This window comes from Phodopus roborovskii, unplaced genomic scaffold (assembly GCF_943737965.1).
Source record: "Phodopus roborovskii unplaced genomic scaffold, PHOROB, whole genome shotgun sequence".
NCBI lineage: Eukaryota > Metazoa > Chordata > Mammalia > Rodentia > Cricetidae > Phodopus > Phodopus roborovskii.
Genome location: NW_026126646.1, coordinates 6,763,201 through 6,775,421, shown reverse-complemented (window position 1 = coordinate 6,775,421; position 12,221 = coordinate 6,763,201). Strand labels below are relative to the sequence as shown.

The 12,221-nt window shown below is 51.0% G+C and overlaps 1 protein-coding gene across 1 annotated transcript in view; it reads left to right on the top strand.

Moving 5' to 3' along the window:
• Nucleotides 1-749: 749 nt before the first annotated feature.
• Nucleotides 750-12,221, top strand: part of Prkcz (protein kinase C zeta) — a 107,186-nt gene continuing 95,714 nt past the window's right edge. The window contains exons 1-4 of the mRNA XM_051173979.1: nucleotides 750-981; nucleotides 4,780-4,901; nucleotides 5,881-5,970; nucleotides 7,787-7,837. Of these exons, the coding sequence (XP_051029936.1) occupies nucleotides 911-981; nucleotides 4,780-4,901; nucleotides 5,881-5,970; nucleotides 7,787-7,837 (334 nt within the window). The 5' untranslated portion in view covers nucleotides 750-910. The remainder of the gene's footprint in view (nucleotides 982-4,779; nucleotides 4,902-5,880; nucleotides 5,971-7,786; nucleotides 7,838-12,221) is intronic.

The window sequence follows — 12,221 nt, the reverse complement described above, 5'->3', positions numbered from 1 at the left end:
GGAGTGGGGGATTGATGGGGGGGGGGGGGCTCGTGAAGTAGATAACCAGCAGGCTGCCAACAGGTGTCTTTTAGGGAGAACACGGGATCCAAGACCAGGGCAGCTGCGTCTTTTCTGCCTTCCAGAGTCACCCCAGTGCCTGGCACCAAGGAGAACCAGACTCATGTGTGGAATGTAAAGTGAAGAATGTCCAGTTCGCGGAGAAGCGAACGGGAGCAGAGGCAGCCAGTGTAGACAGGCTTTCCCTGTCCGGAATGCGGGATTCCGCGGCAGTTGTGGGGCTAGGACCGGACAGCCAGACCAGTTCGCATCTTGACCAGGTGCTCAGCTCCTCGCAGTCTCGGGGACCCCGCGCAGCTCATACGCCGCCGAGGGTCTGAAAGCGTCGGACAACTTGCACCTCCAACAAGTTTGCCGGGCTCTTCAGCGCCACAGACCCAGGAGACTCATAAGCGCTGCGCCGAGGTGCCCTGCAGTCCCCAGCCTATACGGGTCGCTGCCCGTTGCCGGGCAAAGCCACACCGCGCGCGCTCCCATTGGCCGCAGGTGGCCGCGCTCCGCCCGACAGGTAGTCCGTCCTGCGCTCTCGTCATTGGGCCGCGGCCGTGCGGCCCCCCGAGGATTGGCTCAGGTGGTGGCCCCGAGGAGCTTTCATTGGTCACAGGTACCATCCGCCCCGTGGATTGGCCATCTAGACGGCCAGGTTCCGCCCCTGCCCAATGTGCCCCCCGCCCCGCGCGCCGCCCAAGTTCCGCGGAGTTGGCGCGGCCGGCGCCGTCGGTCCCGCGCTGCGCGCTCCCTTCCGCGTTCCGTCGTCCGCCCCGCCTGGCAACCCGGCCCTGCGCTGGGGCCGCTAGCCATGGTCGGAAAGCCCTGGACGCATCGCTGACGGTGGCCGGCGGATCGCGCCATGCCCAGCAGGACAGACTCCAAGATGGACGGGAGCGGTGGCCGCGTCCGTCTGAAGGCGCACTACGGCGGGTGAGCGCGCGGTGCTCGTCGGTGGGCAAAACGGGGCGCTCGGAGGTGGAGATCCGGGGCCGTCGGGGGGTGCAGCGCGCGAGGGAGGCAGAGAGACGAAGCCAGGAGCTGCTGTGGCGCCCTTGAATGTGGCCGGAGGGAAGCCTCGAGGGCGGGGTGCGCTCCGGGTCTCTATTTCTCTCTGGGCGCGCTCAGCAGGCCGGTGTTGTTGCGCTCCTCACCGCTGTCGCAGTTGGTTAGGGACATTAAGGACAAACTTGAAGTTTTCATCAGATTGTGGAAACTTCTGGTGCGTTAAAAAAAAAATAATAATAATAAGGTTATTTAAATTGCTCTCGGGCTAATTGTAAGGAAAAACTTTGAGCTAGGTGAAGGCATCTGCAAGAATGCCTGCAGTTGTGGGAATATAAGGACACATTTTCGCGGCTCTTGTTTGGGGAATAAGATAACTTTTTGGAGATGTCCTGCTCTGTCTTTTAGGGACAGGAATGATGGACTCTTACTTCCCCGGAGGTGATTTTGGGGGCTGGCCTCCACCCTGAGCCCTGGATTTCCACCTTGATTTCCGAGGTAGTGGGGGCATGAGGCATTTGACAGTGGTCACTGTTGCCGCCCGGAAGCTTTGAGTGATGGGAGCCAAGTGATGGTGTCGGTCAGCTCAAGCTCGGCTGGAGAATCCCATGATCTTGTTTGTGTAGACAGAAGGTGTGGAGGGAGGCCTAAGGCTTTGACTGCTTACAACGGTGCTGTGTCTCCTAGGACTGACTTGGGTACTCCCAGGTCAAGGGTCGAGGGTCACTGCTCTTGGGAAGGAGGGAGTGGAGTGGAATGCTGGCCCTGTTGGCTGAACTGGGCTCTCGGCATTCCTGGAAGTTTTACAGAGTGGCCGGCTGGTCTCTACCACACAGACAAGAGGTGGTTGGTTCCCTGCCTGGGCAGAGGTTTGCTTCCCAGCCTCAGGGAATGTCTGGCCCCACAGTTTGTTATGGAAATATTCCAGCCAGTTCCCTCTCACTGTGGCCAACTTCTGGTGATACTGGGCTTGGAGGTGGGGTTCCTGGTAGAGCCAGAGAAAGAAAGATTTGGCGGGGGGGGGGGGGGGGGGAGCATTTTAGTGCTGAGAGACTGTCCCTTCTGCCTGGAACCTCCAGCTCAGCGGCACGTGTTCAGGGTTGGTCCTCAGGGTGGGAGCCACCCTTCCCTTAGGGCAGCTTCAGCCAGCACCTTGGGATGGTGGCTCACCTTGGACAGTGTCTCCCTCTCCTGGAACTGACAGCCTTGCCCACTCCTCCCTCCTTTTTGCCCCTGGGGAGCGCTTTGGTTACCCGCAGTGTAATTCAACCTGTTGACTCTAGTTTCTTCAGCTGACAGAAGTGGAGGCTCCCCCCACCACCCCTTCCTCCCCCACCCCTCCCTGCCTTCCCCCCTTCCTGCTCCCTCTGCAACCCTCTCTTTTGCTCCTTCCCAGCCTTCCTCCCCACTCACCCTGAAATCTGACAACCGAGTCTCTCTAGAGTTGTGCCTTGTGAGGGGTGGCTCTGTCTGGGAAGGCATGGGCTAAGACACTTCCCTAACTGCAGTAAGAGAGCCACAGCTGAGAGTCAAAGATAGAGCCCTGTCCCTAGTACGGTGTGATGTGTGGGCCATTTGCCCTCCCGCTGTGCCGCAGTTCCCCCCAGGCTTGAGATCAGAGTGCTGCCACCTGCGGTCACCTATATTTGAGGTGTATCAGGAAACACTTCCTCCTCACAGGAGGGTGGCAGGTGAGCCTGAGATTAGCTGAGGCGCCTGCTTTTCTGAACGTCAGACATCACAGATGGTGGCTCTTGCCTCCTGCGGCTCTCCTTACAAACTTCCATGTTGGAGGAGCTGCTGTGACCCTTGATGATGCAAGAGTCAGGGGTGGGTTCTCCATCCAAGCTCCTGCCTAACTTCTGTGACACTTGAGGAAGGCTCGTCAAAGCACTGCCTGACTCAGGTGGGCCGAGAAAGGGGTTTCAGACCTGATTTCCAGCAAGGCTGGCCCATGCTGGGTGGTAAAGGCGGGTTAAAGGAAGTCCACTGACGCCTGAATAAAGAATTAACAGATAATTATTTGCCATGGTCTTTTGCTCCTGGAGACATAGCATCTCCTCTAGGATGCCCTGACCACAACCTGAGAGAGAGAGAGAGAGAGAGAGAGAGAGAGAGAGCGCTCCTCCTCTTCCATATAAAGGCTCATGTCCACTCATTGAAGCCACACCCTAAGGTGTGGTGTTGCCATTACCTCAAGTCTATTGGCAGAACTAGATGCCACTACAGAGTATGTGTGTTGGGCAGTGTGGGCACTATGTCAGGTGACTGGTGCCTGGAGATGGGGGCTTGGTTTTGGGAGTCCCTTTGTGTCTCAGTTTTGTTACCTGCCATGACTCTACAGGCTGTGTAGGAGCAGGATCGGTTCCTGTGGCAAGTAGGGGTCTGTGCAGGGGCTGGGGACCTCTCTCCCTTATCCTACAGAGTGGGTGAGATCCACGGGCCAGGAGGTCCCTGGAGGCCCGGCTGGTCTGTTGGGGACTGGATCCTTGCTGCTCTGAATGTTGTCAGTGTTGTTTATAGACCCAGTTTACATAGCCCAGTGGGGAAGCCGGGTGGTCAGCCGCAACCCTGGCTGGCATTTCTGTTTCAGGGCTTTAGGTTTCGTTTCCTAAGCCTTTTTCTCCAGGATTGTGAGACACCTAGTTGATTTTTACTGCAGCCTCAGTGAGGGTGTGGTTCCTGCTTAGTTTCCATGGAAACCTGTTGCCTAAGCCCATCCTTCTAAGGGATACAGGGGAGCAGCATCCCGCGCACGCACTTCCCGTTTTCCTCCTCCAGGGCATATCTCTGAGCCATCTTCTACTACAGAGGTCTAAAGCCCATTTGGGAATGAAAAGTAAAAGGCCATGGCATTCTGAGCTTCGATTTGCCAAAAAATATTCCTTTCAGAATTGTGGGGTGAGGTGGGTCAGGTCCTGCCAGGATGTGGAAGAGCTGCTTAAATTAACTAACTAATTAATTAATGAATTCTCCCGTTTTTTCTGGGTAACATGCCCTGGTTTCCATCTTCAAGGTTTTGGGCAAAGGCTTGACTGTGGTGATGTTTTACCAAATGAATCTAATGGATTTGTGTCTGCATCCCTGGGTTTTTTTTTTTTTTTTTTTTTTTTTTTTTTTTGGTGCCCAGCAGTTACGGTTGCTTGCGCGCGCCCCCACCTCCACTAGGGGGCACCTCCTGTCACTTCAACCTGGTTCTCTGTAGAGTCATGGGGGATGGTTTTTTATTTTATTTTATTTGCATTGGTGTTTTGCCTGCGTGTATGTCTGTGTGAGGGTGTCAGATGTTTTGTTTTTGAGACAGGGTTTCTCTGTATTGCTTTGAAGCCTATCTGGGAACTAGGTCTATAGACCAGGCTGGCCTCGAACTCACAGAGGTCTGCCTGCCTCTGCCTCGTGAGCGCTGGGATTAAAGGCATGCGCCAGCAATGCCTGGTGAGGGCATCAGATCTTAAGAATTACAGACGGCTGTGAGCTGCCATGTAGGTGCTGGGAATTGAACCCAGGTCCTCTGGAAGAGTAATCAGTGCTTTTAACTTTTGAGCCATCGCTCTGGCCTATGGGGGTCGTTTTTTAAAACTGGTCACTGGTTCTATTTTGTGTTGGGGCGGGGCTGTCATACTGTTTTTGGGGGGAAGATTTTCGGTTTTCTAATCAGTAGCTTGGTTAACTAAAAAGCAGTGTTTGGTCAGATTCAGATGTGATCCTGGTGTCCTCTTTTTCTAGGGACATCCTGATCACCAGCGTGGATGCCATGACAACATTCAAGGACCTCTGTGAGGAAGTGCGAGACATGTGTGGCCTTCCCGAGCAGCACCCACTCACCCTCAAGTGGGTGGACAGTGAAGGTAGCCCTGGTCTTGGGATGGTCAGTCTTGAGCTCCGGGGCTTTGGCTAGGCAGCGTCCCCCAGGTACGGCTGAACTTGTTAGAACCAACGGTTCCTCAGTAGGATGGCTGCAAATGGGTGAATAGGATCGGAGACAGGTCAGCACTAAAAAAAAACGAGGCAGTAGGGGGTGTTCCTGGTACGTGGGGGACTCGACTGCAGGGGGAGCTTGTGCAACTCCTCCCTTGACTCCTTATCTCGGGGTGTGTGGCAGCTGCTTTGGGAAGGGCTAGCTTTCTTCGATGCCCTAGGAGAACCATGCGGCTTCTGATTCCCACCTCTTGATACTTCCCTCTCCTCCCTTTCTTTCTCTTCTCTCTTTCTCACTTCTCCGTCTCGTCTCTCCCTCCTGCCTGCCCCTCCCCCACCTCTCCTGCTTTCTCTGTGTCTCTCTATCCTTGTCTCTTCCTTCCTTCCTCTTTCTTTCCCACCTTCAGACTCGGTGGAGAGCGAGGGGACAGTCAGGAGAGGCTCCTTTTGCGAGAGCGACTACAGCTGTCAAGTCAGAGGCTCTGTGGAGTAGCGGAGCGCGTGGCTTCTCCCAGTTCTGCAGAACTCCTGCCGCACCGAGCTAGCTGTGTGCATTGCACCTCTGTATCCACCAAGCCGAGACGGCAAGACTCTCTTCTTTCGCCTAGACCACCCAGGAGGAAGTTCTATCTAGGTCTTTGTTGCTGCCTAGCAAGACCTGTGAGCAAACATGACCTTCTGGGGATTGATAGGCTCTTACATGGGACACTCAGGACCCGTGAGTGGAAACTGGCTCATTGGTTTAGGTGGCTGTTCTGGAATCTCCCACCACTCCCTGCTCCATGCTGACCATGAACAACGAGGCTTTGCCCACCCAGACTTGCGTCCGAAGTGCCGAGTGGCTCAGACCTCTCTGCCTTCACACTTCTGCATCCTCATTGGTGCCTCTTGCTTCTCTCTACCCCCTAGGTGACCCTTGTACTGTGTCCTCACAGATGGAGCTGGAGGAGGCCTTCCGCCTGGCCTGCCAGTGCAGGGATGAGGTGCTCATCATCCATGGTGAGTGAGAGACCCGGGGCAGGCGCCTCAGCTGTCCGCTTGGTCCTAGTTTGCTTCCTGCTACTGTGATAAACACCGTAACCAAAGCTACTTGGGGAGGAAAGGGTTTCTTTAGCTTACACATCCCAGTCACAGTCCCATCATTGAGGGAAGCCAGGGCAGGAACCTGGAGGCAGGAGATGAAGCAGACGTGCCTACGCAGGGGTGGTGCCGCTCACAGTGGGCTGGGTCCTCCCGCATCAACCAGGAAAGTGTCGCACAGACTTGCCCAGGGACCAATCTCACGGAGGCATTTTTCTCAGCTAAAGGTCCCTTTTCGAGGATAAGCCTGGCTTGTGTCAAGTGTACAGAACTAACCGGAACATAGCCTGAGGGACTCTCCTCAACCATGGGGATATTGTCTGACAACCTAAGGATTGGGAAGGGACGTGGAGCCTGTTAGTATAAAGCCTTATGATGTTCTTATGTGCTTTTAAAAGGAAATTTATGGGGTCGACGAGATGGCTCAGTGGTTGAGAATACTTGTTGTTCTTGCAGAGGACCTGGGTTCTGGTCCCAGCACCCACACAGGGCTAACAACCGTCCAGTTCCAATCCAATACCTCTCCTGACTTAAGCAGGCTCCCACGTGCTCATGATACACCCATATTGCATCACACACACATACACATAAAAATAAATTTACATATTTAGAAATGTATTACTTCACTTGTTTATTGTGTGCATGCATGGGTGTACATGGGTGCCACAATCCGTGTGTGGAGATCAGAGGACAGCTTATGTGACTTGGTTCTTTTCTTCATCACGTGGCTCCCAGGAGTCAAACTCAGTTCCTTGGGCTTGATGGTAGGTGCCTTTACACACTGGGCCATCATGCTGCCACAAAAACTCAAGTTCTGCTGGGCCTCAGGGCATAGGCTTGTTGAGCAATGGAGGAAGAGTGGCTGAGAAAGTTCAAGACAGACTTGTGCTATAGAGTTAGTGAATGCCAGCTTGGGCAGCTTCCCAAGACTTTGTTTCAAAGTCAGAAGTGAAAAGGGCCTGAGGCTCAGTGGAAAAGAGCCCACCTAGCAATCTCAGGACTCTAGGTATGATCCCTCATGCTTCTTCTTAAAAGCCGATTTTTCAAGATAATTGCGGTCCTTCCTTGCATCTGTGCAGCATGAAATTCTAATTGGTATTAGAAATAAAAAACCCAGCAATAAATATCGGGTTAAAGCTGAAAATCAGAGAGGCAAAGCAGCCAGCCACTAGAGAGTTCACTAGAGAGCTCAGACCAGAAGGGCAATCCCGTCCTCAGACTGCATCCGTCTCCACCAAACCTCAGACGGCACTGAGCTCCTGTCTCCTCCCTCTTTATATTTCTCTCTAGTGCTGGGAGTAAAGGCTGGGATCACCTTTGTGTGAGCTCGGTTTCTCTTTTAGACTGGATCAGTTTCCTGCAGCTCAGGGTGGCCTTGAACTAACAGAGATCTGTCTGCCCGAGTGCTGGGATTAAAGGTGTGCCATCACTGCCTGGCCTCTTTGGCTAGCTAGTGTGGCCAGCTCTGCACTGAGATCTTCAGGCAGGCTTTATTTGTTAGTAACATGCCTGGGTTGCTTTATTAACGGGAACTGCTGGTTTCCCTTTGATATAGCTCTGCTCTCCAAAAGCATTTTCCCCGGAACCTTACAAAGGGGTTTGTCACGGGGGCGTTCTTGGGCTTACAGGTTCTGCTGAGGAATGTCTTACAAGAGTGATCCTCATGGCGACCATGGGGAGCACTTTGACTCGAGGCGGTGTTAATGGCTAACCTTATCACTTTCTTTCTTTCCAGTTTTCCCAAGCATCCCAGAACAGCCAGGCATGCCTTGTCCCGGAGAAGACAGTGAGTGTTCGACTTTTTAAAAATTTAATTTAATTTTACTTTATGCATATGGGTGTCTTGCCTGTGTGTGTGTGTGTGTGTGTGTGTGTGTGTGTGTGTGTGTGTGTGTGAATGCACCACACGAGCATCTGGAGCCTGCAGAGGCCAGAAGAGGGCATCAGATCCCCTGAAACCACCGTGTGGGTCTCTGTAAGAGCAGCTAGTGCCCTTAACCACTGAGCCATCTCTCCAGCCTGAGTGCTCTCTGCAGCCTGAGTGCTCCCTTTTAACACGTGCCAGGTGCTGCAGGTAGAACTGCTGGTCCGTTATGTTGGGGCAGTGGGTGGGTGCCTTGTACGAAGCAGGGTCTTAAGACCCAGAGTCATTTACCCTGATGAGGGATATAACCCCCCACACGAACAGTACTGTAACCTCTGGGGCTCTTTTCATCGTTTCCATGGATGTGATGTGACTGACAGGTGCTTTGTCGACTGTGGAGGGGCTAAGGGTAGGAGGTGTGGCCAGCTTGGTTGTTAGTTGGCGCTGTAGAAGGCCCAGGCCAGAACACCTGGGCACCGCACCTGTGCGTCTGCACCGCTGTGTCAGCCCCATGCCGACCACTCCGCCCATGGCCCTCTTGTGAAGGGGAAGTGCCTGAAGTTGCACAACCCAGTGTGATGTGAAGAGGCAGGTGCTTAGCCCCGCGTTTCGCCTCCAGTGGGGTGGGGAACCAGCCCAGGGCCACAGGGTAGGAAGCCAAGGGAGAAAGGATATCAGTCGGGTGTGTGTGTGTGTGTGTGTGTATGTGTGTGTGGGTGTGTGTGTGTGTGTGTGTGTATGTGTGTGTGTGTGTATGTGTGTGTGTGTGTGTGTGTGTGTGTGTGTGTGGCACGTGTGTAGGGTGTGTGGGGGCATATGGGGGTGTTGCTTAAAGAGGCCTTTGACCAACTGGGTGGCATGGAACTCTTCCAGCCCGAGTCCCAGGTAGCCTGTGCAGGGCAGGGGCTCAGCATGTTGTATTTCCAGGAGTACTTCCTGATGCTCCAGGACCCTCTCTGTGGACCCTCCCTCTGTCTGGGGTGCCCATGTCCCGTGGAAGTACAGGCATCTGGACAGTGTATCTTTATGCCAATGTAAAACAATAAAATAAGGCAGGGCCTATCAAGATGGCTCAGTTCTTGCCAGATGACCTGAGTTCAATCCCTGGAATCTATGTAAAAGGAGAAGGAGACAGCCAGCTCTTCTGAGTTACCCTTTGACCTCCAAACACACTCTATGACACACATGTACCTGTACTCAACACATGTCATCATACACACATATACATCACACTGTAGGACACATGTACCTGTGCTCACACACATCATACACACATATACATGCTCGCACAATAATAATAAACTTCCAAAAAAAAAAAAAAGCAAAAGCAGCTCAGGAGGGAAGATGAGGCTGTCCCGTCCCTCTTATTCCTCGACTTTCCCAGTGCTGGTCAGCAGGAGTGTTATCAGGAGGTGTCCGTCTGTCACCTGGATGACATTTTGGCTGTGGCCACCAGATTGTGCTCATATGTCCTACCTTGTATCAGGAGAGTCCCTGTGACCAGAGGATAGACCACATGTTTGTGCTTCTGTCCCAGCTCTGCCTCAGGGTGCAGGTCTGGTGGTTTCCTGTCTGTTGCAGGGAAGGCGCCTTGAGTTGCGGGCATGTTGTTATACATTGGTGTCCCTGGATGTCTTAAGAGCTTAGGGTCTCTGTTGAAGAGTAGAAGTCAGGTGTGACAGGGTGGGTCCATATCGCCCTGTGGGGCACGCAGAAAATGTGGCTGAGACTTAAGAGCTGACCTGGTCACACGAGTAGGTCCTTGAGATGCTCAGTCTCGGATAGACACTCGGTTTGGTCAGAACATTCCACAGAACCTTTGCAGAGATCAGAAGGTCATGAACTGAGTACCACAGAAGACCAAGGGGTGACTGACCAGCCAGAGTCTTATGCACCCTGCCCCGGCTGGCTGGTGCCCTGGGGTACAGAAAGGAGGGATCCTGACACGGAGTCTCGCAGCCTGCATGTTGGTCTTGTTTTCCGTAGCGTGTACCTGTCTTTGACGCAGGAAACCCCTGTTCTTGTCACCCAAGGGAATTGTGTGACTTTGCTGCCTGCAAGGACATTTATGTTTATAGTTTTGCTGTTTAAGGTCATGAGGAGTTTCAGCCCGGTGGGATGTAAGTGACGAGTGAATGCCCCTGAGCTTCATTAGGACAGACGCGTGGGTGGAGGTGGATACAAGTTTGAAAACTTTGCAGGACCTGGTTGACCTGGTCTGAAATCGCCATGCTGGCCATCTGCAGCAGGCTCTTCTGGAACGCCAGCCCCCAAATTGTGACATAGAGACAGGCTTATTGATTATGAATGCTCAGCCTTAGCTTAAGCTTGTTTCTAACGAGCGCTTACAACTTAAATTAACCCATTTCTATTAATCTACGTGCTGTCGCGTGGCTTTTACCTCTCCTCCTGCTTGTCCTGCTTCCTCTGCGTCCGGCTTCTGCCTCCCCTCTTCCCAGCATTCCCTCTGTTCAGAAGTCCCGCCTATACCCCCTGCCTAGCTATTGGCCGGCTAGCTTCTCATTAATCCAATCACAGCGACACATCTTCACACGTTGTAAAGGAATACTCCACATTTCCCGCTTTTTGTCTAAATGAAAAGATAGGTCTTTAATTCTAACACAGTGCAACTATATATAATAAGAACAATTATCAGGTAAGAATTACGTTTACAATGTCTAGTCCGTTTGCATTTGGCAAATTTAGAGAAAATGCTCCACTATCTATCTTATGTTAGTTCAAAGTTTTATACCTAAACCATTTTTTTGTATTACCATCCTAAAAAGACCTTTTTAAAATACAATTTATTTTTATTTTATGTAAATAAGTGTATTGGCTGCATATATGTATGTCTGTGTTAGGGTGTTGGATCCCCTGGAACTGGAGTTTACAGATGGTTGTGAGCTGCCATGTGGGTACTGGGAATTGAACCTGGGTCCTCTGGAGGAGCAGCGTGTGCTATTTACCACTGAGCCATCTCTCCAGCCTCCTAAGAAGATCTCTTTAGACCCTAAAACATCTTTTTAGATAAACAATTTAAACTTTTATGTTTACCAACCTTATAAACTTTACATCTCTCATCTAAAAAAAAGTTTCTTTTTTGAATTTGGTAACAAGGAAAACTATAAAACTTTGTCTAGTCTTCAATCCCCATCAAAGACCCAAGAAGGATAAAATATTACTTGAGTAAACAGGAATTACAGAGAAAGCAACTTCCAAAGCTTTAGAAAATGGCAGAGACATTTAGCTTCCGGGACAGTCACCATCTTCAACCTACGAGCCTAGAATATCCAACAGACTTTTCTGTGAAGCAGGAAATTTTGAAGGAATATCATCCTTCCCTTTCTTGGCAAAGCTTTGCAGGTTTTTGTTTACTGCTTGTCCATTTTGACAGCAGAGTGTCAACAGTTGAGACAAGGGCCATTTCTTACCCTAATAGCTTTTACCACAAAGGAAGCAAACATACATCGAGGGTCTTCAGTGCCTACCATCCTTTTTTTCTTTGGATTTGGGGGTTTTGTTTGTTTCTTTTTCTTTTTCTTTTTCTTTTTCTTTTTTTTTTTTTTTTTTTTTTTTGAGTCAGGGTTTCTCTGTGAAACAGCCATGGGTATCCTGGAACTCACTGTCTAGATCAGGCTGGCCTTGAACTCACAGAGATCTGCCTGCCTCTGCCTCTGCCTCCTGAGTGCTGGGATTAAAGGTGTGCCCCACCACCTCCCAGCCCCATCATCCTTTTTTTTGAAATAGATCAGGGCTGCCAGGAGTAAACATGTCTCACTGTCATGAAAGCGTTATGTTATTAAAACATTTTAAATACCATATTCTGTACGTCTTCGAAGTTTGAAGATCACCTATCCATCTAAAATATACCTCTCTATAACCTTGAAAACATACCTAACATGACTATAAGTTTGTTATAGGTGACTATTAATCTGTCTTTTTTTTTTATTATTATTATCCTAAGTAGCTTCTAAGGACTGAAACTTTACATTTTAAAATGAGCTGCATAAGTACAATACCTTAAATAAGAGTAGAAACATATATACAATATAACTAAAATAACCTTAAACTTGTATCAGTATACAGAAATTCATGCCAATGTAAAACATTTGAGAGTAGTGGTTATTCAAAAGTAGACTCAACAATCCACCCTTTTCACCCCATCATTTCTATATCATATGTCCTCCCCTCCCCCCTTAGAACGAGATCCCTGAATCTAACCTTCTTTGTTTACCTTTTTTCCCTGACCATGACCAATAACAACTTGCAACCAACCCCCCCCCCCCAAGTGATGACAAGCATTCAT